The sequence below is a fragment of the Macaca fascicularis genome, chromosome 3 (assembly GCF_037993035.2).
Source record: "Macaca fascicularis isolate 582-1 chromosome 3, T2T-MFA8v1.1".
Lineage (NCBI taxonomy): Eukaryota > Metazoa > Chordata > Mammalia > Primates > Cercopithecidae > Macaca > Macaca fascicularis.
In genome coordinates, this window is record NC_088377.1 from 155,974,841 (window position 1) to 155,999,871 (window position 25,031).

General features: G+C 33.3%; 1 protein-coding gene across 50 annotated transcripts in view; it reads left to right on the plus strand.

The window, feature by feature from the left end:
• FOXP2 (forkhead box P2) overlaps positions 1 to 25,031 on the plus strand; it is a 599,458-nt gene that overhangs the window by 427,691 nt on the left and 146,736 nt on the right. For 31 of the 50 annotated variants that reach the window (XM_015447961.4, XM_045388532.3, XM_074036614.1 and 28 more), the window contains one exon: positions 10,509 to 10,598. In XM_015447961.4, coding sequence (XP_015303447.1) covers positions 10,509 to 10,598 — 90 coding nt within the window. Of the gene's footprint in view, positions 1 to 10,508; positions 10,599 to 14,185; positions 14,244 to 25,031 lie in introns of all 50 variants that reach the window. The other 19 variants (XM_074036641.1, XM_074036634.1, XM_074036633.1 and 16 more) reach the window with 1 other exon arrangement.

A 25,031-nucleotide genomic window follows, 5' to 3' on the forward strand; every position in this document is an offset into this window, starting at 1 on the left:
TTGAATATAGATAAGATGGCTTTGTTACTCTTATGAGGACTAAAAAGCATTTACACTGATGAAATGAATAGTATATTTATGTTTAAGTGAGTAACTTGGTGTAAACAGTCTTGTTACCTTGGCTACGTATTCTGAAATGCTTACTTTTTCTATCTAGAGTTGTCAGGTTTAGCAAGTAAAAACAGAAATAAATTCAAATTTAACTGGGAATCTTCTATTTTGGCAACTCTACTTTTAACTTCATCAGAAAATAGTACCTATTGTTTAATGCTTATTTATAGATGATATCATTTTGTATTTGGTGTGGCAGAAGATGATTATTATTAAAAATTTTTCATCTTTAATATTGGCCTTTTTTCTTTAATGAACATCCTAAATCCAGTGCTTAATAACTTTGGAGACACTTTTTTAAGGGGAGTAAAATTCCTTTAGAATATAAGCTTGTATGTCTATTTATCTTCATGAAAAGTAAAGAAAAAGAAAAATAATTTGCTTGGAATTCTTTATGTTGTTTTAGTTGGCATAACTAGCAATGCTGTTAATAACTCAATTTATTTTGTTCTCTTTATACCCTGAACAGCTCTTTACTTGAGTCTTTTACTGTATAAACGTCCCTTCAGTTATATAATTTTCCTGACTACCCCTCGTAGAAAGAGAATGAGCTTCAGAGTCAGCCAGATAGTTGTTCGGATCTGTTATGCCACTCCAAGGCTTTGGTGAAAAAGCTTGAACATATAACCTAATTATGCTGAGTCTCAGTTTATACATCTGTGATAAAAAGAGGGTGTTTTGAGGATTAAATTTAGAATTATAACTGGCATATCATGAGCACTTAATCATTAATTTTCCTTTTCTTTTTGTTTTTACTGAACCCTTATAGTCACTTTTTGTAATACCTTTTGATGGCTTACAGCAAATTTCTGCATTGCAACATAATTAAACTGAATATATTTTATCTTTCCTACCATACTAAAAGATTCTTGTGTGCAAGTGATTCCATAGCATTGGGTGTATTGCATATGTACATATTCATTCAGATGTGGTGATATGGGATGGGAGAATAGGGGTTATATCTCACAAGTACATTCATGAAATTATATATCCTTCCCCTTAAAGTCCTAGAGGAGATTAAAATACAACTTTTCAAAATATCATAGAACATGACTCTATTAAGATACTCTTTCTATCCAATGGGGCATTATCTAACTTGGACAGATTGCAGAACTAAATGCATATTGAGGTAAACTTTCAGGAATTACAGTATGCCAAACACATTAGTTAAAATGCACATACCTTTTTAGCAAACCCACTAAAGCTAGCAATCAGGAGTTATCAGGAGTTAGTTTCAAATGACTATTATTATATATTTCCAAGCATCATATACTTCTAAGCATCATACACTGAGAAGAACTGATACCCACTGGAGGAACCCTAATTTCAAAAGTCTTCACCTGGAATAATACTACTTTATACTTTAGCTTTTAAAATACTTTAAAGTACATTATCCTCTCTGACTTCACAATCACTTACATGTGAAGTTAAGTATTACTAGCTGCATTAAATTAGAGCAGTAGAAAAGTACGTAGTTCTTCATTTAGTCCTGGAGGCAATATTCCAGAAGAAAATACCAATATATTTATATGTCATCAGTGTATCTAACAGCAATTTAAATACCACTTTTTACCCATCAGCTGTATTTCTCAGAAGAGTGATAGAAAAGCTTCCCACTTTTGTTTCTCCTGAAATTCCAATCTCTCATTCTCAAAAGATAACCACACCTCTTTATTTTCTGAATTAGTTGAGACCATCCACTGTGAGCTCTTTTCCTTTCCTACCTCTGCCTGTCAAAGTCACCTGTCCTCCCATCTCTTCAGCCTGTCTCCTCCCCATAAGTCTATCAGCTACCTGCTGCTGCTCCTTAATTCAGTCCTTTCCCGTTCCCTATTCTGGGGACTTGCTCAGTTTTCTTATTAAAATTTACATATTTTAGCCGGGCACGGTGGCCCATGCCTGTAATCCCAGCACTTTGGGAGGCCAAGATGGGCAGATCACCTGAGGTCAGGAGTTTCAGACCAGCCTGACCAACGTGGTGAAAACCCGTCTCTACTAAAAGTACAAAAATTAGCCGGGCGTGATAGCAGGCACCTCTAATCGCAGCTACTTGGGAGGCTGAGGCAGGAGAAACGCTTGAACTTGGGAGGCGGAGGTTACCGTGAGCCGAGATCGCACCATTGCACTCCAACCTGGACAACAAGAGCGAAATGTCATCTCAAAAACAAACAGAAACTTTTTTTAGTATTTATTGAGCTCATTATTGTTTCTTTATTTAAAAAACAACAACAAACAAAACCCCTCAAACTGTAACTCTCTTTTATTTTAGTCTTCACAGAACTAATCAAAACAATGGTTTGCACTCATGGCTATGGTGTCCCCATTAATTCCCCAGTAACTCCCTGCAATCTACTTCTACTTCAGTACTCTGTAGGAACTGGTATCTGATAGGTCACATACAAATCATCAGATCTACATGAACTTTCATCAAATCTTGGCCTCTTTGAGTTTTTGATGTTTGAAGATAGTATCATTTATCCTGTCCTCTCACAATTTTTAAATATATAACAGCTTTATCGAGATATAATTTATGTATCACAAAACTTAACCTTTTCATGTATATAGTTCAGGGGCTTTTTAGCATATTCACCAGATTGTTCAACTGTCACCACTGTTTAATTCCAGAACATTCTCATCACCCTAAAAAGAAACTCCATTCTCATTAGCAGTCACTTTCCATTCTATCTTATGTCTGGGCCCTTGTAACCACTAATCCCCCTTTTTTTTTTTCTCTTTAGGTATGTCTATTCCAGGCATATTATACAAACGGAATGATACAGTATATGATCTTTTGTTACTGACTTTTTAAATTTAGCATAATATTTTCAAGGTTTATCCATGTTGTAGCAGGTATCAATACTCCATCCTTTTATGGACAAATATTCTATTAAATAAATATACCGTATTTTATCTATTCATGAGTTGAAGGGAATTTGGGTTGTTTACATCTTTTGCTATTATGCATAATGTTGCTATGAACAATTATGTACAACTTTTTGTGGGAATGTAAGTTTTTATTTCTCTTAGGTATATATTGTACCTTGGGTGGAATTAATGGATCATATGATAATTCTTTGTTTAACCTTTTCCAGAAGTCTTTTGGACTTCTATTACTGTGCTCTCCTCACAATTCATTGTCTTCCTTTTCACTATTTCCTCATCTCGTCTCAAGAAAATATTCTGCAGTTTGAGGTCTTGACTCTTCCTCTCTCTGTGGTGTCTTTACCAACAATCTAATAAACTCCCTTTACCTTAACTATTCATCTATGTCTTACTTTTGGGAATCTGTTGTCAGTGGGATCACTCTGATCACCCTCAATCTAGAGCCCTGCATTATATTTACTATCTACTAAAGAAATCTTCTCAATAATAAATAAATAAATAAAAATTAAAAAAAAAAAAGAAATCTTCTCTTGATTATTCTGCCATCAGGCAAACAACATAATCTTCTCTCCAGTGCCTGTGTTTTATAATCTAATTTCCTCCCTTTTAGTAGTGACACAGCTGTTCTTTCAGTTCCTTTCAGCTTCAAATTTTGAAGTCATCATTGACTCCTGCTAGCCTTTACCTCATACCCATTTATGAAGTTGTGCTGGTTCTTCTTTGACAGTACCTCTCATGATTCTTATTTCGAACTAACATGATTCATGTTATTCTTATCTCTTATTTGGACAGTTGCACATACCTTTTTACAAGTCTTTATACCTCTGTCTTGTCTCACTCTCTTCATCCCTTATCTATCCTTTACAACATGACTTCAGTATTGTCCTGGGCCAGGCTTATTTTATTGCCAGATTTCAGCAAAGTTTGTTCTTACCTGCTATATAACATCAAGACTCTTTGTCATTTATTGTTTAGTTATATCCAATAATTAACCCCAACCAATCTTGTCATCCTGTTTTACTAGTTTCTAGACTAAGTGTATGCTCTATCCAAGATCAATTATTTCACTATATATAATCTCACATTTTCTTTGTTCCTACTTGGCATGGCCTTCTGTCATCTCCACGAGATGATTGTCATGTAAGTCCAGTGCAAATATTATATCCTTCATAAAAATTTCAATGAGCTTCTCAACAAAAATAATTTATTCTACTTATGAACTCCTGAAGCGTTTTTAAAACGTTGTTTATGGCCTTTTGACATTCATCTAGATCTTTCTTATTAAACAATAATCTTTTAAAGATAGAAACAATGTCATATCACTCCTTCTACCTCCACAAGTGTGCAGTGCTTAGTTCTTTGCTAGGTATATGGGATATAGTCACAAACATTTTTAAGGTCAAATACTTTTATGTATTTTATTCTTCCAAATATTTTCCCAAATACTACTTCTCTTACAGTCTTACTTTTAAGTTGAAGAGCATATTCAGAACAGAGGATTCAAATAATAGTTTACATTCAGATATTGTAGTATAATTTAGTAGCATGTATTTTTCAGTTAATATCTGATATACTGGTTGAAATTATAGCAATATAAAAGTAATGAGTTTTCAATACATATCCAAACAAAAGATGATATTGGTCTCATAATGAAAAAAAAAACCTTGCTAAGGTAAGTGTAAAACAAAAAGTAAATCCAAAATCTATTTGGGAAAAATAATCAAGTATTGTATAGCAGAAAGAAAAATAATCAAAATAATGCACAAAAACTATTATAGTTACTGGAACATGTCCCATGATAAAGAGAAGTTGTAAAATCATTAATTTTAGTAAAATCATTAATTTTAATAAAATCAGTCCTATTTTGTCTTTACCTTTCATACCCCAGAATTTTAAAGTTGGACAGAATTCCTTATTATGTATTTAAAATTATTGTAGATAATATTAGGATATTACATTAGCAATTTATTACCATTAGCAATAGAATAGTGAAGAACATAGAGCTAGGACTATCAGGCTACTTTGTGTACTGCCCCCTGTAGAATGCTGACTCTGAGGAAGAGAATGTGTTCTCCCTATTAAACTCATTCTACATCTGAAAAAACAAAACCTGTCTTAGATATTAGTTACTGTTAACTCACGGGTTTATTTCATAGAATTTCTGAGGTCATCTGGGGCTTTGGAGCCATAATGGAATATATTGAATATTGGGTTTGAACCTGAACCTTGAAGAATTTATTCTCACTTCTGAGGATGACTTGAGGATCCATTCCATCACACATTCAATATCCTGATTGTCTCTCCTTTGTCTCTATATCATGAGATATAAGCCAAAACCACTCTGACATTTGATGGGTAAATAGGATGCTTTGCAAGTAATTACTCATACTAAAGTACCCTTATTAGAGTATAGTATTATTTTATAATTACTATACAATAAGTAGTCTTAGTATCTCAATTTGGCCTCCATAGTGATGTACAGTATAAATATAATATATCCACACATTAATTTTCTAACTTTATGTAAAATATACTGTAAAAATATCTTTTTTAAAACATTTTTTAATAATTAGCTTTTTAAACAAACAGTCTAATTATGTATCAGGATGGAAAAATAGAAGGTCAATAGCTACAGATGCATAATTTCACTCTGATAGATTGCTATTTGAAAATAGGTTATGCCAATTAGATGATTAATTTTCTTCTATTAAATAACATTATGAGACTTCAGATTACATTTATCAGTATATTCTCTTTAGTGGGAGCATAATATGAAAAAAAGGCCAAACAGAATACGAATTTATATCCTTTCTGGAAGGATCTGAATATACTTTTTATCAACCACACTTGGGAAAATAATTAGAAAATTAAACTCTGTTTGAAAACTTATTTTATGTTTCGTATTCAAAGTAACATGTTGAAGACATAATGTGTTAAAGGTTAAACTATATGAATATGAGGAGCAAAAATCTGGATGTCCTGCTGGCAATTTTTTTTTTTTGGTTCTGGTTATCTGCAAAGTATACACCCCTTGTCAGTATAACTAGGGAGTGACTGTGTAAACATTCTTGTTTCGCCTGTTCCACATAATCGTTTCTTGTATCATATTTCTTCTGACCTCGCTATCTGAAACCAATTACAGGAGATCCATTTGGGCTGCATCTATTTTCATAAGAAGCCTAGGCAACAGTGTTTTTCTCAGAGATGAATATCAACATCAAATATGCTTCTGAGTGCTTTGTTATTTATGTTTCAGAGAGATTTTGTAGCCTTCAGCTCTCAAGAATGTGTCACGCTGTGCTGTTTATACATTGAAGATATTAATGGGCGTAGATGTCATTTTTCATTTTAATGTCTCAAATGCAACAGGCTGATAGGTTAAGCATTCCTATTTTTATGGGGAGAGATATGACTGATGTCTGTTTTTTCCCCAAATATACATATATTTACTTTGAAAAAAAAAGTTATTTATAAGCCATAGCATACTCAACATATTTTTGTTTTACTGGGTATTTCTAAGCTATTCTTAAATAATTTTATATTTGGTGAAAGTTTTCAGTGTTCTTCAGTGGAAAAAAGTATTTATCTGACAGGTTACAAAGCATTTTTATCCTTAGTTAATTATCACGAAGACCTACTCATTAGAATTATTCTGTGAGGTTCATAACTAGCATAAAATTACTACTAGTGAAGAAGTATGCTTGAACTTTGCTTTTCGTACAAAAATTTAGTTAAAAATGCACAGTATGAGTTAGGAATGATGTTTTCAGTAAGTATTTCAGAGAACAATGCACTAAATTATGAAATATGTGCATTCCCACATCTCTACAGTCTAACAAAATGTTTACCTTTAGTGTCTTATACAGATTATTTCTTTTTTTCAAATTTTTAAATTTAACCTGATTTCAAATTTTAAGATGTCTTATCTTAATTTTCTTTAGGTTTCCTAAAATAGGATAACTTCATTAAGTAATGTGCACCCCTAATTAAAAACAAATGTGTTTTTGGAAACTAGATATGGTTTGGCTGGCTTCGAAATCTCTTTCTTGTTTCTGATACATTGGAAACAGACTCAATCATTGTGAAAGGAAATTTTGTAAACAACTTTTATTTTTGTTCTAAATTAATTTTTGTGGGGGAGGGTGACCATCTAAATGACTGGATGGCTCAGAGAACTTTATGAATGGCCCTGGATTTAATCTATTGTTTGTATTGAGAGAAGTGGCAAGTGATTTTTAAATTAATATTTTGTGTCATTTGACACCTAGCACTTTATATTGATGGAAGTGTTTTATCTAATAATCTTTCATTTTTTGAGTAGCTATAATAATTAATTGCAAAGATGAACTAAATGTCTCTGAGCAATTGTTTTTCAAATTCAGTCTTAAAGTGTTATCCAGAATACTGGAAATAAAAATGTCATATGATGCATTCAGTGAGAATGCAAACTGCCAGAGCTTTCTGCTTATGAGTTTTAAATCATTCCTGATCTCCTGGAATTGTTTTTTGTTCTCCCATCTCTTATGCTTACTACAGCAATCTCTACTATACCAAGAGAATGTTGAAATAGGAAAGAAGTTATTTTTCCTAAGAGTTTGTATTAAAAGATGATCCTCAGCTATTTTGGAGAGAACTATAAATGCATATGAAAACCAAAATACTTTAAAAGTGGAAGCATTTTTTTAGCCAGCTATCCTGTGATATTTCATTACTATTATCACTCCTTTCCTAACAGTGTAGGTGTATGCTTTTGACTAGTGATACTTTGATGAGTGAAACTTGTAATATATTTAATTTTCTAGTGTTTGTCTACAGACGTTACATAACATTGACATATTCCATTGATTACATGGGTTTTGTTGAATGAATATAACGCAGGGTGGTAAAATGGATGGGGTCCCAAGCTTGGGAGAGAAGAGCCAGAGTTTTTGACCAGGATCTGCTACTGCTTTGTGACTTCAATCAAGTTATTCTAGTATTGATTCTTCAGTTACTTGTTTGAGAAAGGTAGGCTAGGCAGTTTCTAAGGTTTGTCCAGCTCTAGAATTGTGCAGTTCTATAGTAATAATTGATCACATAATCAGGATGTTACAAAAGTTTAGAGTTCCATCAAGCATCAGGGAAGTATCAATATATAATGAAATCCAAGTTAAGGATGATGGGGGCAGTAGCCATAAAAACAATATACATTCTGTGATAGTGGTTCTATTCATTTACAGATTCAAAACAAAATGGTTATATTGTTGTTTCCCATGTAAAGTCTGAAAAATGAATACGCTCTCTTTACTGGTGAAGAATAATTCATTATAATGTCATATATTCTCCTTTACTAGAATCTTACTCATTGCCTACTAATGATTCCTTTGACAGAACAGAAACAATATGGCACAGTGGAATACACTCAGGCCTGGAAGCCAGGAGACCTTGAAAACAACATTCATAAATTGCTTTGTGATCTTGAACAAAACAACTGACTATTCTAGGTTTCATTTTTCTTATTTGCTAGAATGAGAAGGTCAGATTAGATGATTTTTAAGATTGCTTTTAATCCTTGTCATTCATGATTCTAAGATCCTAAACAGTGTTCATTAAAATTTTTTAAGAATAATAGATAACTACATAATTTAATATAAATTAAGGTAATAGGTATACAAAATAAACTCATCAACTCAAAAAGAAAAAAAAACTACATGAAAACAATTAAGCATCAACTGGAAAAATAATTGAATGCATTTTTATTTTGAGAATTTCAGAGACACAGCCTAGGACACCTATTGTAATTTCCATTTGGAAAGATATCATTTGTAGTCACTTTATAAGTTACAATTTAAATAGGAATGATATATTATTTAGAATATTGAACAAAAAGTTTCAAATAGTCGTATGATAATAAAGTAATTATGAATTTTTTTTGTTTTTTCAAACTGAACTCTATAATAAATTCCCTGAGTTCACTGGAATGTGCCATCCTTAGAAATATTTAGGTTAATTTGTAATGACTTGAAAAGTTAAAAAACAACAACAAAGATGATTATCGTGAGTGAGTGTGTCTCCAAATGTAAAAAGTGTGCTTTACAAACTATGCCAGATCCTGCTATGGGAAGACAAATCAATGTTGTTAGGAGATGGTGCTAGTGCATTCAGTTTGTTTACTTTGGTTTCTATGTCTGCCTGCCTTTCAGAAAACTTGCTTGGAGCCAGACTGTAGCAGCCCTCTCTGTCTTTTCATAATTGATCAGGGGATGACTGCCTTCCCTGAGGGTTAAGACGTGGCAACTTTTTCTGTTTGCTCAGCATCTCAATGCAGTAGTTCAAACATTGTTCACACCAGCTGGCAGTGTAATGCCATATGCACATCTTGTCAAAGCAACTGTTGTCATGGATACTAGAAACTCTCTTAAAAACCAGATCATTGATTACAATCAAAATTGTACTTTTTATCAGCTGAAATTCTTGATTATTATAGAAGAATATTAATCCAATAATGTTTTCTCATTGTGAAAAATGTATCTTGTATTCAAAAGCAGTAAATAACATAGTAGGCCAATGATACAGGTTAGTTTTATGTCTTGAAAAATTTCCCCATTAGTGTTCATTGAACTCAGTTGTTGAGAGAGAAAATGATTTTTTTAAGAGACTCTTAAAAGTTTTTGTTAATTAGTTTATACTCCTACCTTTAGAAGAATTTACTATGCATTTTTGGTCTATGGCACTAGCTTTTACATGTTAAGTTTATATAGTACATTTACTGAACTGTTCCTCCTCCACTAAATGAAATGCTTACATTAATTTCTTATGTTAAGTTTTATTTTCCTAAGTGGGAAAGAAAACATAAAAATAAACGAAAACATCTTCTATTTTGATTGGTATTCTGTCACACATAGAAACAAACCTGATTGGTTGAGTGGTAATTTCTTTGTTCTCTGATTTTGCTAAGAATGCAAATGAAAACCACTCAATTTTATTTGGCATTAAAACTGCACTTTATTTTGTCAAAGGAGAGGTTTCCCCTTGAATTGTAAGTACAAAAAAAGTGTTTTTAATCTTTAGTGAAAATCCTTATTAATTCACTTTCAAGATAATCTGATGTTGATTTGTCAAATTTAATTACAGCTTCCGGTAACACTTGAAGTCTACTGCTTTTGCCTCAAAATTGTAATATGAAAATGCAAATTGAATGATAATTTAAAAGGGAGTGGGCATTTTAGTTGAACACTCAAAGACAAGTTCCTTGTGGAAATGAGTTTATTGATGCAGTTTATGATTTTTATCCTCTTTAAGCACTTTAAACAAATTAACTTTATTTCCTGCAGGATTGCATGTTTCTCTGTGATTCTGAGTAAAGTTATATATGTGTGTTTGGCAGTTTTTTTCGTATTAGAAGATAAACAACAATGATTCTCTCTAGAAAGGAATATGGGAGTTCTTGTACATTGAATCCTTTTACTGTTAACCAAGAGATAATTGATAACTTTCAACAAAATATTTAGATATGGTTTCATTTTTACTTCTAGGCTCTCCAGGCAGCAAGACAACTTCTTTTACAGCAGCAAACAAGTGGATTGAAATCTCCTAAGAGCAGTGATAAACAGAGACCACTGCAGGTTAGTAAAGCACTCCTGTCCTTGGGGTCTTATTTTAAAAGATGTTCATAATGATAACAGATGTGCAGACCCAGTTGTATATATACAGGAAATTATTACATTTGCATATGTAGGTAATTTTAATTCATAAAGAGAATTCATTTTATCTTCTTAAAAGAGAAAAAAATAATATTCTGTTGGCATACATTTTAAAAGTTTACAAGGTAACTCCTTGCAAAAAATACATAGGAACCATATTTGGTGTATATAGGCTTAAAGAATTTTGCATAAAACCCCCTTGTGGGATTTTTTATGCATACATAGGTTGAAATGTAAAATTTTTTTCTTAAAACCAAAGTTATAGTAAAATGATGTGGAAGGAAACAAAGAAGTCTTAGACAACCCTTCCGCAGTTGTATCCAAGTGACAAATGCAGAAAACCTCAAGGATTGCCAGAAAAACTGTTTGAGTTTGCCAAGGAGTTATTGCTGTTGCTACAGTTATAAAAACACATTCTGGAGTTTGTTGTCCTTACTCACTATGTTTGTCCTGTGAAACTGATAGTATGTATGTCTTTTAAAGTAACTTTTGTTACATAATATAATCCTTGTTTTATGTAGTCTTCTTAACCAAAATATGTGGGACATTTTCTTGGGGGGGGAATATTTCTAAGGTATATTTTTTGACTGTTTGGAAGGTAAATTCTGGAGTTCCATACAACATCTCTCAAAGTGTTCACCAGCTCTGTTGAAAGATAAGTAATGCTTTTTCCTGAATCATGTGTTACATACATTTCTAATAAGGCAAATTTAGTTTTTTTAAGCATCTCTTATGGCTTTATTTTAACAAAACAAAAATTTTTTTATGGCCCAGCTGTCTGTGTTTATTTTCAGGTGTACTTACAGATGTTAGTAACTAAGTCTTACATGATGGCCTTCTGAAGCTTAGTTTGTATAAGAGAGAAGTATAAGCTACTGATTTATACAATCCAAAAATTAGTTATTACCTAAAAACTGGATAAAATGTATGCTCCCTAAACAAATTTGAGATAAGAATAGATTTTCCTGGGAACAAAGTCATTTGTGGAGGGTGGATGAGAAGAAGAGGGACTTGGGGATAAGGGATGTTTCAACAGAGAACAGATGTCTGCCATGACTGGAAATGAAAGTTTTATTTAATCAGCCTGAGTTTAAGATTCTTTTCAATTTTTTTCTCTTTTAAAAGCAATTTCACGTTCCTTTGTTTTAACTAATGAATAATTCTGTGTCACTTTCCTCACCATCATATTCTTTCCCAATTTATAATGGGAGCGTAGGTGTAGTATTTCCATGGAGTTATCTGATTCCATGAGAGTCTCTTCATGCATTTACATGACAGAGAAAAATTTACATAGAAGTCACAGAAGATAGCAAATGAAATGTTTATCCTCACTATGGCTTCAGAGTGGGAATTTTGCTTTCTTGTTGGAATAGAAAAGGAGAATTAGATGCTGGCAACATAAGCAAAAGATAGGAATGAAGTTACTGGTTTGAGTGTCTAAAAAACACTATATATTTTCCTAATTCTATTTCATCATATTTCTTGACAAAATTGAGGAATTCACAGTTGCTTCTTCCTCTCCAAAGCTAAGTCCAGTAGAAGTTTCTATATTGCTGGTTACCAAGGTATCTCTGGAAAGAATGGCTGGGCTTTAGTTTTTCTATTTTTTTGTTGTTGTTGCATTGAAAGGCAAGATTTGATACTTGGACTAAAATATACATATTTTTCCTTACAAAATACCCACAATAGAATGTGGGAATATTAATGGCTCTAAAATGAGAAATCGTTGTCTGTTTATCAATGCATAAGTAAAATTTTGAGCAGAAGTCTCCAATTTTGTTATTTTAGCATAAAAGAATGATTAAAACTCCTATAAATACCTTTTGACAGTTGCAGTTGCTGACCATGACTACAAAGACTTTCACTGTGTCACTTGTTTTTCATTTTGTGATGCATATTAATCTGAATATATCTCCATTGCTTAGACTATAAAACTAGCATTTCAGTATTATTTTGTAATTTTAATGAGATCGCATGCCAAAATATCATACGAATGAGAAATTGTGTTTTATGAATGAGAATTTAGAAATATTGAATGAGACTTATTCACCAAAATATACACTGCAATTAATATAATGTGAGCCTTCATTTTTAGTATTTCATAGGACTTGATAAGCTTAGCAACTAGAGACATGCTGGGATTGTATTAAAAATCTAATACAAGTTTAACAGCATCTGATACTAGCTTACACATCTGTTGTTAAACAGGAATATTAGGTAATGCTTATCTTTGTATCTTCAAATATCATGAGTTGCACTATTTGCCACTAATGTTTTAAAAAAGGGTACAATTTTTTTGTTAAAATTTTCAGTAATTTAATATGAAATTAACATTTTAGAAGTTCTCTTATATGATTCTCTCAAAACTTAGATCTTTTTCTACGTAACTAAGTGTTTAACCAAACTTTCATAAGAGTTAGTGTATTATCTTTACATTTCAAAAGGATAATTGAAAATGTTTCAAAATCTGTATGTGCAAGGCAAGGTATTTGGTATTAATCGATTATGATGGCTCTTAATGTGACAGGCATAACATCTTTAGTGGACCAAAAGAGATAATTTGTATTTTTTATTTTAAAGTATAATTTTGATAGAGAACTACTTTATAAAGTTTGAAAGAAAATACAGATTTGAAAACCTGTTTTGATGGCTCAAGTCACAAGAACAATATTCGGTTGCTTGTTAACATTCACCTGAATTTATTTTCTGTGTTAAGAAGTGGTGGCCAGATTTGAAGTGTGACATGGTACAGAGTCTATTTTTAGTAGACTAGTATTTATCTACTATTATTTTTTCATTTACATTTGTTCAGGATTTTGTGCTACAGATGGCATAGATATTAGCATGTCTAATGCAAAATGGAACGAAGAAAACATCACATCTGACAAGCTTGAGTGCCAATTGCAGTAGTGATTTCACTTTCATGTATAGATATCTGAATATATGTATTTGAAACATGTTTACATAATCTACTCATGACATGAAACACCAATTGAATAGGTGCAATCAGCAAGTACATTGATTAATGGCATATTGATGAATAATATATAAAGATTGTGATGCAAATGGGAGCCAATATTAACTTAAGCATTACCAGATGTTTCTGCTTTACATTCTTACTGTGTATCCCAGAAAACATATCCTAATAATAACAGTCAGAGACAGCTTCTCACTTTAATTTGTTTTATTTATTTAAATCTACCCTAGCACTTCCTAGAATTGATATATTCATAGTGATCCACAATGAGGAAAGTTAGCCAAAAAGAATAATACTTCATCCTTTCAATTTCATGAAACTAATTTTCAGTTTAGAAAGACTGAGTGAACACACCACACCACACACACACAAATGCCCACATGCACATACACACACATGCACACTTCCATAATCTGTAAATTAAAAAGACAATTTGTAAAATACATTTTCAATTTTCTAGCCTATGACAAATCTACTTAATTTAGTTTAGATATGAAAATTGGTCGCATTATTGTTCTTGTTACATTTACAGCCATGAGACAGACTTGTGGTTCTTCAACAGCTGTGCAGAGCAGAGACGTAAATTTAAGGTAAATGCCATTGCTTTGCTATCTTAGATGAATATTAGTTTTTAGCATTGTAATCCCTTCCTTCATTGTAGGTTAATATATAATATAAAGTTCTCCTTTCTAATAGGTAATTGAATTCTAAAATTTTTATAATTCTGTCTTAAGAAGTTCAAGAATGGAATAGTAAAAAGCAAAAGAGAATTAAACTTGGGGGTCTTATTCTGACTCTGCCACAAATAGTTATACAAGTTTGAGGAAGTTGCTGAACATCTTTAAAATAAAGACATTGGGCTAACTGATGAACAAGATCTTAAATTCCATGGTTAAATATTTATTTTGTTTTCATTTTGAAGTAAGTGAAAGGTATCTTAATTTTTCAGGATTGAATGTATCTTGTTGGATATTGCCTTATGAAGTAAGGGTTATGTTTTTTTGGCCTGGTTTTTGTTACAAAGCATTTGTTTATTAACATGCCACATCCAGAAACAGTGCCTTGGAAACAAAGAATTAAATCCCACATGTATGAAAACCATTGTGCAAATATAATTCTGTATATCTGAGGAAGCTTTGTTTTGTTTAATGCCTTGAAATATTATAAATTGCATTTATGAGAAATATAAGCTACATAAAAATTATTTAACCAATGTATTTAATAATCTACATTGAACTATGTTTTGATATAATGCAACTTAACATTATTTTTACTTTACTATTTCATTCCAAATTGTTAAAAATAACAAAAGCTGACAAAACCAGAAATTCTATAGTAAACTAATTAGCAATACTGAAATTTCATATTCTATGTAAAAAATCAAGAATAAGGTATAAAACTTTATAATTTGTAAAATATTCTGGAGGAAAATACTAACTTATATGGGATATAGAATCAGGCATTACAGAATGTCTTTTAGGAAATTATAAAATTTTATTTATGTAGCTATAAAGAATGAAATTGAATATTTCTTTTTCAGTATTACTTTTAAATATAATGTAAAAGAAATGGAGAGAAGCTAAACCACATTTTGTTCCAAATAAAAGCAGCATTGCCAGAAAAATTGAGATATAGGTTTAAATAGAGCAATCTATTGTGATGCCCGAAATTTAGAAATAAGTTTTTAAAGATATTCTTTACTATTTATATTTTCTGTATATTGAAAAATGAGCAGGAGGTCTAATACATTATTTCTTGATCATAATAAACGTATTTAATTCAAATATTGTTTTAAAGAACAGACTATGTCTTGTGTGGCTCTTATTTTCCCATTCCAGTGAAGAACATTTCTTAAAAGGCAGCATGAAATAGGCAAATTTAAAAGAATGTTATAGAATACAATTTTTGTTAAACTATGATGGTATTTCTATCCATGACCAGCTGCTCAAGGCTGACACCCTGTGGAGGAGGGTCTGGGACATTGAGCTCATTACTACTGAGCATGCTTGTGTGGAAAACTTACCGTATGATATACTCTTGGCATACAGAAGAAAGAATGACGTGTTTTAGATCGGAAGCCTGCCTTTGCCATTAATAGGGCTTTGGATAGAATAACTTGATCTCTTTGGAGCCTGTTTCCTCATCCCTAAAATAGGAATAAGGATACCCAAACTTTAAAGATTGCTGTGAAGACCAAAAGGTATATTATGTAAAGTACTTAGCATAAATCCTTGGATAAGGAGTTAATAAATAATTACCATTATGCTAGCCTCCAGGAAATTGGTATTTAATTCAAGGTTATGATATATACTCTGTATCACAGCATTTGGCTGTAATTTTTTACTATTCCCAGCTATTTCAATGATTTGAAATATACCCTTGTTGTAACTGTGTGTTTTAAGGAATACTAGAGTGTTTTCCCCTGCTATAGGCTCCGACCACATATATACTTCACACTCGCCACACATAAACTTGTATTTTAATGTTTATCTTCTCTATTAAACTGTAAGCTATATGACAGCAGGAATCATGAATTCTCTACTCTTCTCTAGTGCCTAGCACAGTGCTTGGTGAATAATAAAGCTCAAAAAATAAACTTATTGAAACAATGAATAAGGAGGAGATTGTGCTGAGTGGAGCAGAGGAGGAGGGTTGGAGGAGGGAAAAAAATTCATTCATTCGATATAAATTGAATGATTATTTATCATGTGTAATATCCTCAGGGACTTAGGACTTAGTTGAGGAGATATTCAGAGTTGTGCACAAATAAATACATTATTGGCCACAGTGCATGTGCTGTAGAAATGGGAAAAACAGAAAGAACAATAAGCATTTAAAAAAGAAAATTATCAATTCAGGCTACAAGTGATCAGGGAAGACTTTGTAGAGAAGTTAGCATGTATGATGGACTTAAAAGGAATTTGGTAGATAAATGAATTTTTGATGGAGAATTGTTTTAAAGATGTCATCAAAGATGTAGTCACAGGAAATTCTGAGATCTGGTTAGGCAAGGGTAAGTAGTTTGTTTTGATCAGCCTAGAGATATCATACTAATGGAATAATGAATGGGTTGGGGGCTAGAAATACACATCGCTGATTGTGTAGAGCTTAAAATGTCAAGCTAAGAAGGCAGTATTTTATGGATTGGGTAGAAGGGGCTATTAAAGTTTTTTGATGAGGAAGTGAAATTATCAAAGCAGTGGTCTGTGAAGGTAGCAACGGTACATTTGGAGGATATTTTCAGGGAAGGGAATTCTGAGAAACCTGGAATAAGGATAATCCTTTAAAAACTATTTAGGTAGGCATGATGTTGACCTAAGCTTTAGACATGTTGAGTTTGAGGAGATGGCAAGACAAGGAAGTAGAAATAGCTAGCTTTTAGCAAATTTGAAAGAGAGCTTGACAGAGGGGTCAAGACTAAAGAGAAGTATTTGGGGAGCAACACAGAAGTAATAGGTGAATCCATGGGAGTAGAGGAGATTTCTGAAAAAGGTAATTTGAAAAGAGGAACTCAGTAATATTCACATTTTTTTAGAGCAAGAAGAAAAAGCAGAAGAGACAAGAGGGGACTAGAGCAATCAAATTAGCATTGGATTTATTAAGGAAGGTCAAGAAAAGGGGGAGTTTATAAAAGTTAAGGCTTGTCAGCCACATCAAGCAATGTCCACAGGAAGGAGAACATTTTTGCATAAACACATATAGTTGATTGCAACACAGATCATTTTAAATCCCCCTCATTCTTCATCATTCATCAGTAACTCAGGATCTGCAGTACTAATGTGATCAACAATGAATGGAGAAAAATCATACTTTAACATGGATGATAAATAGAAAATAAGGAATTAATAAATGTACTTTTGCTTCTCAGATTGCAGTGTAAGAAAATGTATGTTGCATATATAATACAGAACTTCCATAAATTAAATATGGAAGAACTTTGCTTTCTAGGAGGCCAAATTTTCTGTTTTCTTAGCTACCTTGCTAATTTTCTCTTTTCTTAGCTACCTTTCTCTTTTCTTAGCTACCTTGCTACATTTGCTTCTTCCTGTAATCCATTAGGATTTTAAGTATATATTCCCTTGACTTCTCTACCTTAACTAAAGTGAGAGCAAGAAAGAAATAGAACATTAATATTGTTATGGGAGCTCTCTATAGGATTTAAGACTTAGGCTGCGAATTTTATCTTAAGATGTTTGGAAGTGTTATACAAGCTAAATTGAATGACAAAGTGAAGAACAGTGTCAGTACATGATTAAAGACAAAAAGTAAAATTATTTTGAAATTTACTTACATTTAAGATTATTTGTGTTTCCTCTGTGGATTCTTTTTTTTTTAATTTATTTATTATTATTATACTTTAAGTTGTAGTGTACATGTGCATAATGTGCAGGTTTGTTACATATGTATACTTGTGCCATGTTGGTGTGCTGCACCCATCAACTCATCATTTACATCAGGTATAACTCCCATCAAAAAGTGGGCAAAGGATATGAACAGACATTTCTCAAAAGAAGACATTCATACAGCCAACAGACACATGAAAAAATGCTCATCATCACTGGCCATCAGAGAAATGCAAATCCAAACCACAATGAGATACCATCTCACACCAGTTAGAATGGCGATCATTAAAAAGTCAGGAAACAACAGGTGCTGGAGAGGATGTGGAGAAATAGGAACACTTTTACACTGTTGGTGGGATTGTAAACTAGTTCAACCATTATGGAAAACAGTGTGGATTCTATTTATGTATTTCTATCAACCCGCCTTCCACATTTCTATCGGTTTTCTTAAAATGTTTTTGCTGCCTTCACCTTTTCTACTGCTTTCTTTTCTCCTTTACCATTTTATTTTCTTCTCTCACCATGTAATCTTGTCTATTTTACTTTATTACTGTCTCTTTGGTCCCATAAGAAAATAGAAACTTTAACTATCTGGAACTATCTAATTCTATCATGAACCTAAAAGATATTCTAACCTATCATTTTACTAACAAAATAAAACTGTGCCCGTTCTTACAATCCAGTGTCTAATATTTAATTCTTGTCTTACACCAAGAATAGTTTGTGCTATTAAGTTGGAGTTTCAACAGGAAAGCATTTCTCCTCTTTAGTATCTCAGCTACTTAGAAGAACTTAAAAGAACCTGGAACCCTAAGGCTTTTTCCTTTTCTTTTTAGTGCTAGAAATCTCCTGTTATGACATTTATAGTGGCTTTTTAAAAAATTGCATCAAAGTGGTTTCATTGTTCCTTAATCTTTTGGTCTGCTTTTTCAGAAAACTATTACAAAATGAATATTTAAACTAGAATTGCTTGGGTTAGTTACATTAAGTGGTCAGTTCTTCTAAGAACATCTAAGCTTGTGCTGATTATTTTAGTAATGCTGAATTTGGAAGAACAGCGTTTGGAAAAATGAAACAAATGTGAAATAAATGTTTGTTTGTTTGTTTTGTTTGTTTGTTTGTTTTTGAGACAGAATCTCACTCTGTCACCCAGATTGGAGTGCAGTGGTAAGATCTCTCACTGCAACATCTGCCTCCCAGGTTCAAGAGATTCTCCTGCCTCAGCCTCTCTAATAGCTGGGATTACAGGCATGCACCGCCACGCCCAGCTAATTTTTGTATATTTAGTAGTCACGGGGTTTCACCATGTTGGCCATGCTGGCCTCCAACTCCTGACCTTAAGTGATCTGCCTGCCTCGGCCTCCAAAAGTGCTGGGATTATAGGCATGAGCCACCGTACCTGGCCTGTTCTTTCAAAATATTTAAGTCACTGTATCTTAATATGAAAATCATATAAGCTCATTACAAGAATCTAACATGATTTTAAGTTAAATTATGTTTGGTCACTAAGTTCCCTTTCCCAAAGGCACTTGATAAATGCTAATAAATTGCTATAGTATAGTGGATTTTTCATAATGAAAATTATATTTTCTGATTAGATGAGGTAGAAACCACTCATAAGAACTAATTATAGTAGAATTACAGGAGACCCTTGACATTCACAATGTATATATCCATAGATCTTCATGAACCCTCAAATTAAAAGAAAATTTCCATTTCAAAACTTTGGTGGGGTTTGTGCAGACTTTCTTTTATACTGTCCTTGTTTTGGACCAAGCTACCATTGCCTTATGCAAAGTCTAAGACAAGTTAACAACTTAAAAAATTTCAGTAAAATTTGCCCTGTGAATAGTTTTCAATTTTCTAAAAAGAAACATGTTTTTTTTACATTATAGGTTCTCCTACATTAGTGAGGTAGATAACAGCAAAGCTACATTAGTGATAGAAAAATCCATATGAGTTTAGGAATTAGGTTATGTGTGAGAAGTCAGCAATCTAAAGACCAGCTGAACCTTTCAGCTGCTTGATTGTTTCATGGCTTGAAGAATTGCACAGGTGCAGTGCCTAGAGACTTAGCGATCATATGCAAATAACCAGACAAATCCATAACATCTGTGAATTTTAAGCCTCTATTCTACCAAATCTTGCCATCTCTCATCTATGAGGAAAACCCACAGTTAACAAACAAGTACCCCCTACTTTCCTTGTTATTTTATTAAAGACTTGAGAGAAGCTCCCTGTCTTAAAATTTTTATCCTCCTTAACTGTAAATCTCCACTGGCATCAAAAAATTACCAGGAAATGTTCCTTCAGAGTAAAAGTTGCCTAGCATGTTTTTCTTCTTCTTCTTCTTCTTCTTCTTCTTCTTCCTCTTCTTCTTCTTCTTCTTCTTCTTCTTCTTCTTCTTCTTCTTCTCCTTCTCCTTCTCCTTCTCCTTCTCCTTCTCCTCCTCCTCCTCCTCCTCCTCCTCCTCCTCCTCCTCCTCCTTCCTCTCCTTCCTCTCCTTCCTCTCCTTCCTCTCCTTCCTCTCCTCCTTCTTCTTCTTCTTCTTCTTCTTCTTCTTCTTCTTCTTCTTCTTCTTCTTCTTCTTCTTCTTCTTCTTCTTCTTCTTCCTCCTTCTCTCTTCTTCTCTCTTCTTCCTCTTCCTCTTCCTCTTCCTCCTCTTCCTCCTCTTCTTCCTCTTCTTCCTCTTCTTCATTTTCTTTTTTCTTTTTCTTAATAGAGATAAGGTCTCACTGCATCGCCCAGGCTGAGCTGTGAATCCTGGGTTCAAGTGATTCTTCTGATCCAGCCTCCCAAGTGTCAGGATTACAGGGAATAGGGAAAGGCTGTGTCTTGAGTATGAAGAGACCTCTCACAAATACTGAGTAAATTAGTAGAGACTTGACTTTAATGGCCATTCATTGTTTCCTAGGTTGGTTCAGGGATTCTGAACTTAGGATTTTATGCCCCTCTCCGCCCTCCCAGTTACAGAGCCTCTGTCTAAATTCAGTTAAAGGTCTTGAATCACATCAAACTGTGGCTAAAAGTATTTTGGTTTTTGTCATTTGATTGTGCCTATTTTTACAGTTTTAAGTTTTATCAGTGTAGACACAGAACTTTTAGTACCTAATAGTTAAGCATTTTGATAACACAAAATATACAGAAAATCCTTTGCAAAGTATATAAATCCTTACACTTTTAATGCTAACACTTGCATTGCTGTAAAAGCTGCCACCTTGACATCTTCTACCGCTAGTGCTACTGCACATTCTCAAGTGACAAACCAAGGAACACATTGAACATTATGATGTGCTGACATGAAGAAATCTGTTGTCTCACAGAAAGACTGTAGCAGATTCTTGGATAGAATATCTCTGTAAAAGCAAACAAACATAAAAAAACCAAAATTATTCTCTCTACATTCTACCTTCTTCCCATAGAATCAAGCCTTTAAGACATATTAACTTGTGATTAAAATATGACTAAAACTAGAGTTTCTCAAAATCATGGCCATCATTTGAATTTTTCCCTCCTTTCAGGAGAATTTATTTTCCTTAATCAATAACTATCACCACTCCCATACACAGTCTTAGAGCATGTTTATACCGTTCATTTTCAAGTGTAAAAAATTACTTACAAGTCTTATAAAAATGGAGCTCTTGGGTCTATCCCAGACTACTGAATTAAAATTGAGGAGAGATGGTTGGAATCTTTGGAAATAAAGATATTTAAAACCCTCCAGGAGATACAATATAGCTGGCCTACAGAATAGTATATAGGAAGCCTGAACTATTCTCTTCTGGAACAAGAAAACAGTTAACCCCAAATTCTATTAATGTACTATATGATTTTCCCTCTCTGGGATTCAGTTTTCCAACGCTTGCAATGAAAAGGCTGAACTAGTGATACTTCAGGTAACTTTCAGATAGAACTGTCATTGAATCTCAACCCAGCACTAACTTTTGTTTGTTTATATATTTACTATCTAAATCTGAAGTAATTAAAAAGAATTCTGAGCAGGTTTCTTGAGATGGCTCTCTCTGATCAGCGTTTTCAGGATCGTTTCCAACAATATTGTCAGAATTTTATTTTTACTATCATGATTTCTTATGTAAAATCTTCAGTAATGAACTCATACCATTCTTATCTTTAATATTTTAAAATAATATCTGCATCCTAAACTCCTCAGTATATATCTGCTATGCTCAGTGGCCTTCCCTTTGGTATTAGAAAGCTTAAGAAAAAATTGATTATATTGTATCAATCAATAGATTGATAGTTGTCTGCTGCAATGGCTCTGGCACTCTGATCTCATTGTCCACTACCCAGTTTTTACATGTTATGTGAGGTGCAGTATCAAACTACTTATAGTTACTCAAACATCGGTTCATGTCTCCATGCAGCTGTCCTTCCCTTGTTTTTTTCTCAATAGGCCTTTCTACACCTTTTCATCTAGAAATCTTTTTTGCATCTTTTACATTTCAATTGTGTGTCAACTACTCAGTGAAGTCTCCTTTAATATCCTCCCCATCCTCACCAGCACACACACACTATGTGGAATTAATTATTCCCTTCCATATATTACTTATATATCTTGTTAATACATCTATTCTAGTATGTATCACACTGAATCATAATTACTATAAGCTTCTTGAGGGCCAAGACCGTGCCTTATTCATCTTCACGTTTCCACTATCTGGCCCATCATAGGTTTTCCATAAATTTGTTGAGTCTACAGACCAGTGTTTGTATAGAACTCTATCAAGCTCCTCTTTTCTCCTAGGCTCCAGATGTGTTTTTTCACTTGCTTACTGGGGCATCTCAACCTAGATCAACATGTTCTAATGTGAAGTTATTTGTTTTTCCTTACCCAGTCCAATGTTTTCATCAGCTTTACCTGACCCCATTCCGTAGACTCCAGCCATTAAGCCCTTCTGATCTGTTAGTGTCATATTCCTCTACCCTAATGATGTAAAAATTGCCCCGTTCTTCAATCTCAGCATGTCACAAAAGGCTTTCCATAGACTGGTGCTATGCACCATCATACACCTGATACATTACAACCATGACTTAATCCTTACTGCTCTCCAAACATACTATTTATTTGTTCATTCATTCATTCATTCATTTATTCATTCACAAATGAATAGGTTGTTTTACATATGCCAGGTGCTTTGCAGGGCATCATTAACTATACAAACTTTGATACCTACTTGATTTTGTTCCTGCTTCTCCATCTGTTTAGAAAGTCATTCCAACACCCCTTATCTGATTGGCAAACTCCTATACATGCTTCAAGGCCCCTAATCCCTGGAGTCTTCTCTGATGCATCAAAAAGAAAAAAAAAAATCCCTCCTCACACAAGTGAATATCCAGAATTGCATTTTTATGTTATTATCCCAAATATACTAGTTATGAAGATAGATTATACCATATTTTATTACAGTTATCTGATTACCTCTCTACTCAATCTCAGACTCTAAATCCTTGGATGTCAGAGATTGCATTTTATTCATGTTTATAACCTCACTTCCTACCACAATGCTTGACACATGGTAGATGCTAAATAAAATTCTTGCCAAATTGAATTGGATTCTGTAAACTGTATTGCTCCTTCTCTATCCTATAAGACTGCGGTATCACTTCCATTCAACTGATGAAACAAGTATTAAAGTATGATATTTATCAGGTTATTTGTTTTTGTAGAAAACAAAGTATAAGCAGATATGAATATCTTTAGAAGACATGATTCAGGTCACATTACCCAACTCTCTCTCATATAACTACTTTGCTTCTGTTAGGCAGGCTGTTTATGAAATACTACTTCTAATGATTCCTTTTCTTGGCTAGATAACATATAACATACTTTTTTTTTTAGCAATAATAATTGATTCTTTTTTATCTTTATCTAAATGTTTTCTTCTTTGATTCTATCTTCTGTTTTATGAGTTTTATACACACATTGTTTGCTTACGATAAATCCCTTACTTCCTACTTATTTTTTGAACAAAATATAACTCCTTCATTGCTCCATATTAATCATGTTTCTAATGCCACTATGTATCAATAATACTTTCATGAGGGAACCGGAAGTGAGATACCTGCTTGAGAAAATGGTATTAGAAATATATGTGATTGACCTGGTGCTGTGGCTCACGCCTATAATCCCAACAGTTTGAGAGGCCGAGGTAGGCAGATCACGAGGTCAGGAGATTGAGACCATCCTGGCTAACACGGTGAAACCCCGTCTCTACTAAAAAAATTACAAAAAATTAGCCGGGAATGGTGGCACATGCCTGTAGTCCCAGCCACTGGGGAGGCTGAGGCAGGAGAATTGCTCGAACCTGGGAGACAGAGGTTGCAGTGAGTTGAGGTCGTACCACTGCACTCTAGCCTGGGCAAAAGAGCGAGACTCCGTCTCAAAAAAAAAAAAGAAAGAAAAATACATGTGATGACAATAAGATGTGAGGATTTCTTAAATATCAAGAAACTATACTTTCTACATGATTTATTGGTATATAATTTTTATGATTTAATTATATCTATTGCCTTAGCCAAATGAATTATATGTTTCCACTAAAATATTATCTAAATGTACTATGAAGTTTATTAGCTGCTCCATTTAGGATTATAGATTTATTTTTGTCATGAAGCATGAACTCCATAGACAAGGAGTCCAGAGCTGACTGGTGCACCTGCTCAAGGATGACATAGAGGACCAAGGTTCCTCTTAGCTAGCTTCCTGCTCTGCCCCTATGTAGCTTTTGTCTTCATGGCCACAGATAACTCTCCTCCCTCCAGACATTATGCCCATGTTTTAGGCAAAAAGAAGGGAACAACAAAACAGAAAAGCCACATTAAAAATAGGTGCAGACCAGCTGAAGCTGTCATTTTAATAACCAGCTTTCTCAGAAGCCTCAAACAGGGATTTCTGTTTCAATTTCACCATCCTAAACAGTATCATACGAATACCCATCACTTCAGCTGAGTCTGTGAAGCTGATCATGTTCAGTCAGGCCTTTGTCACATTGAACAAAGTTGGGGCTCTTTAGG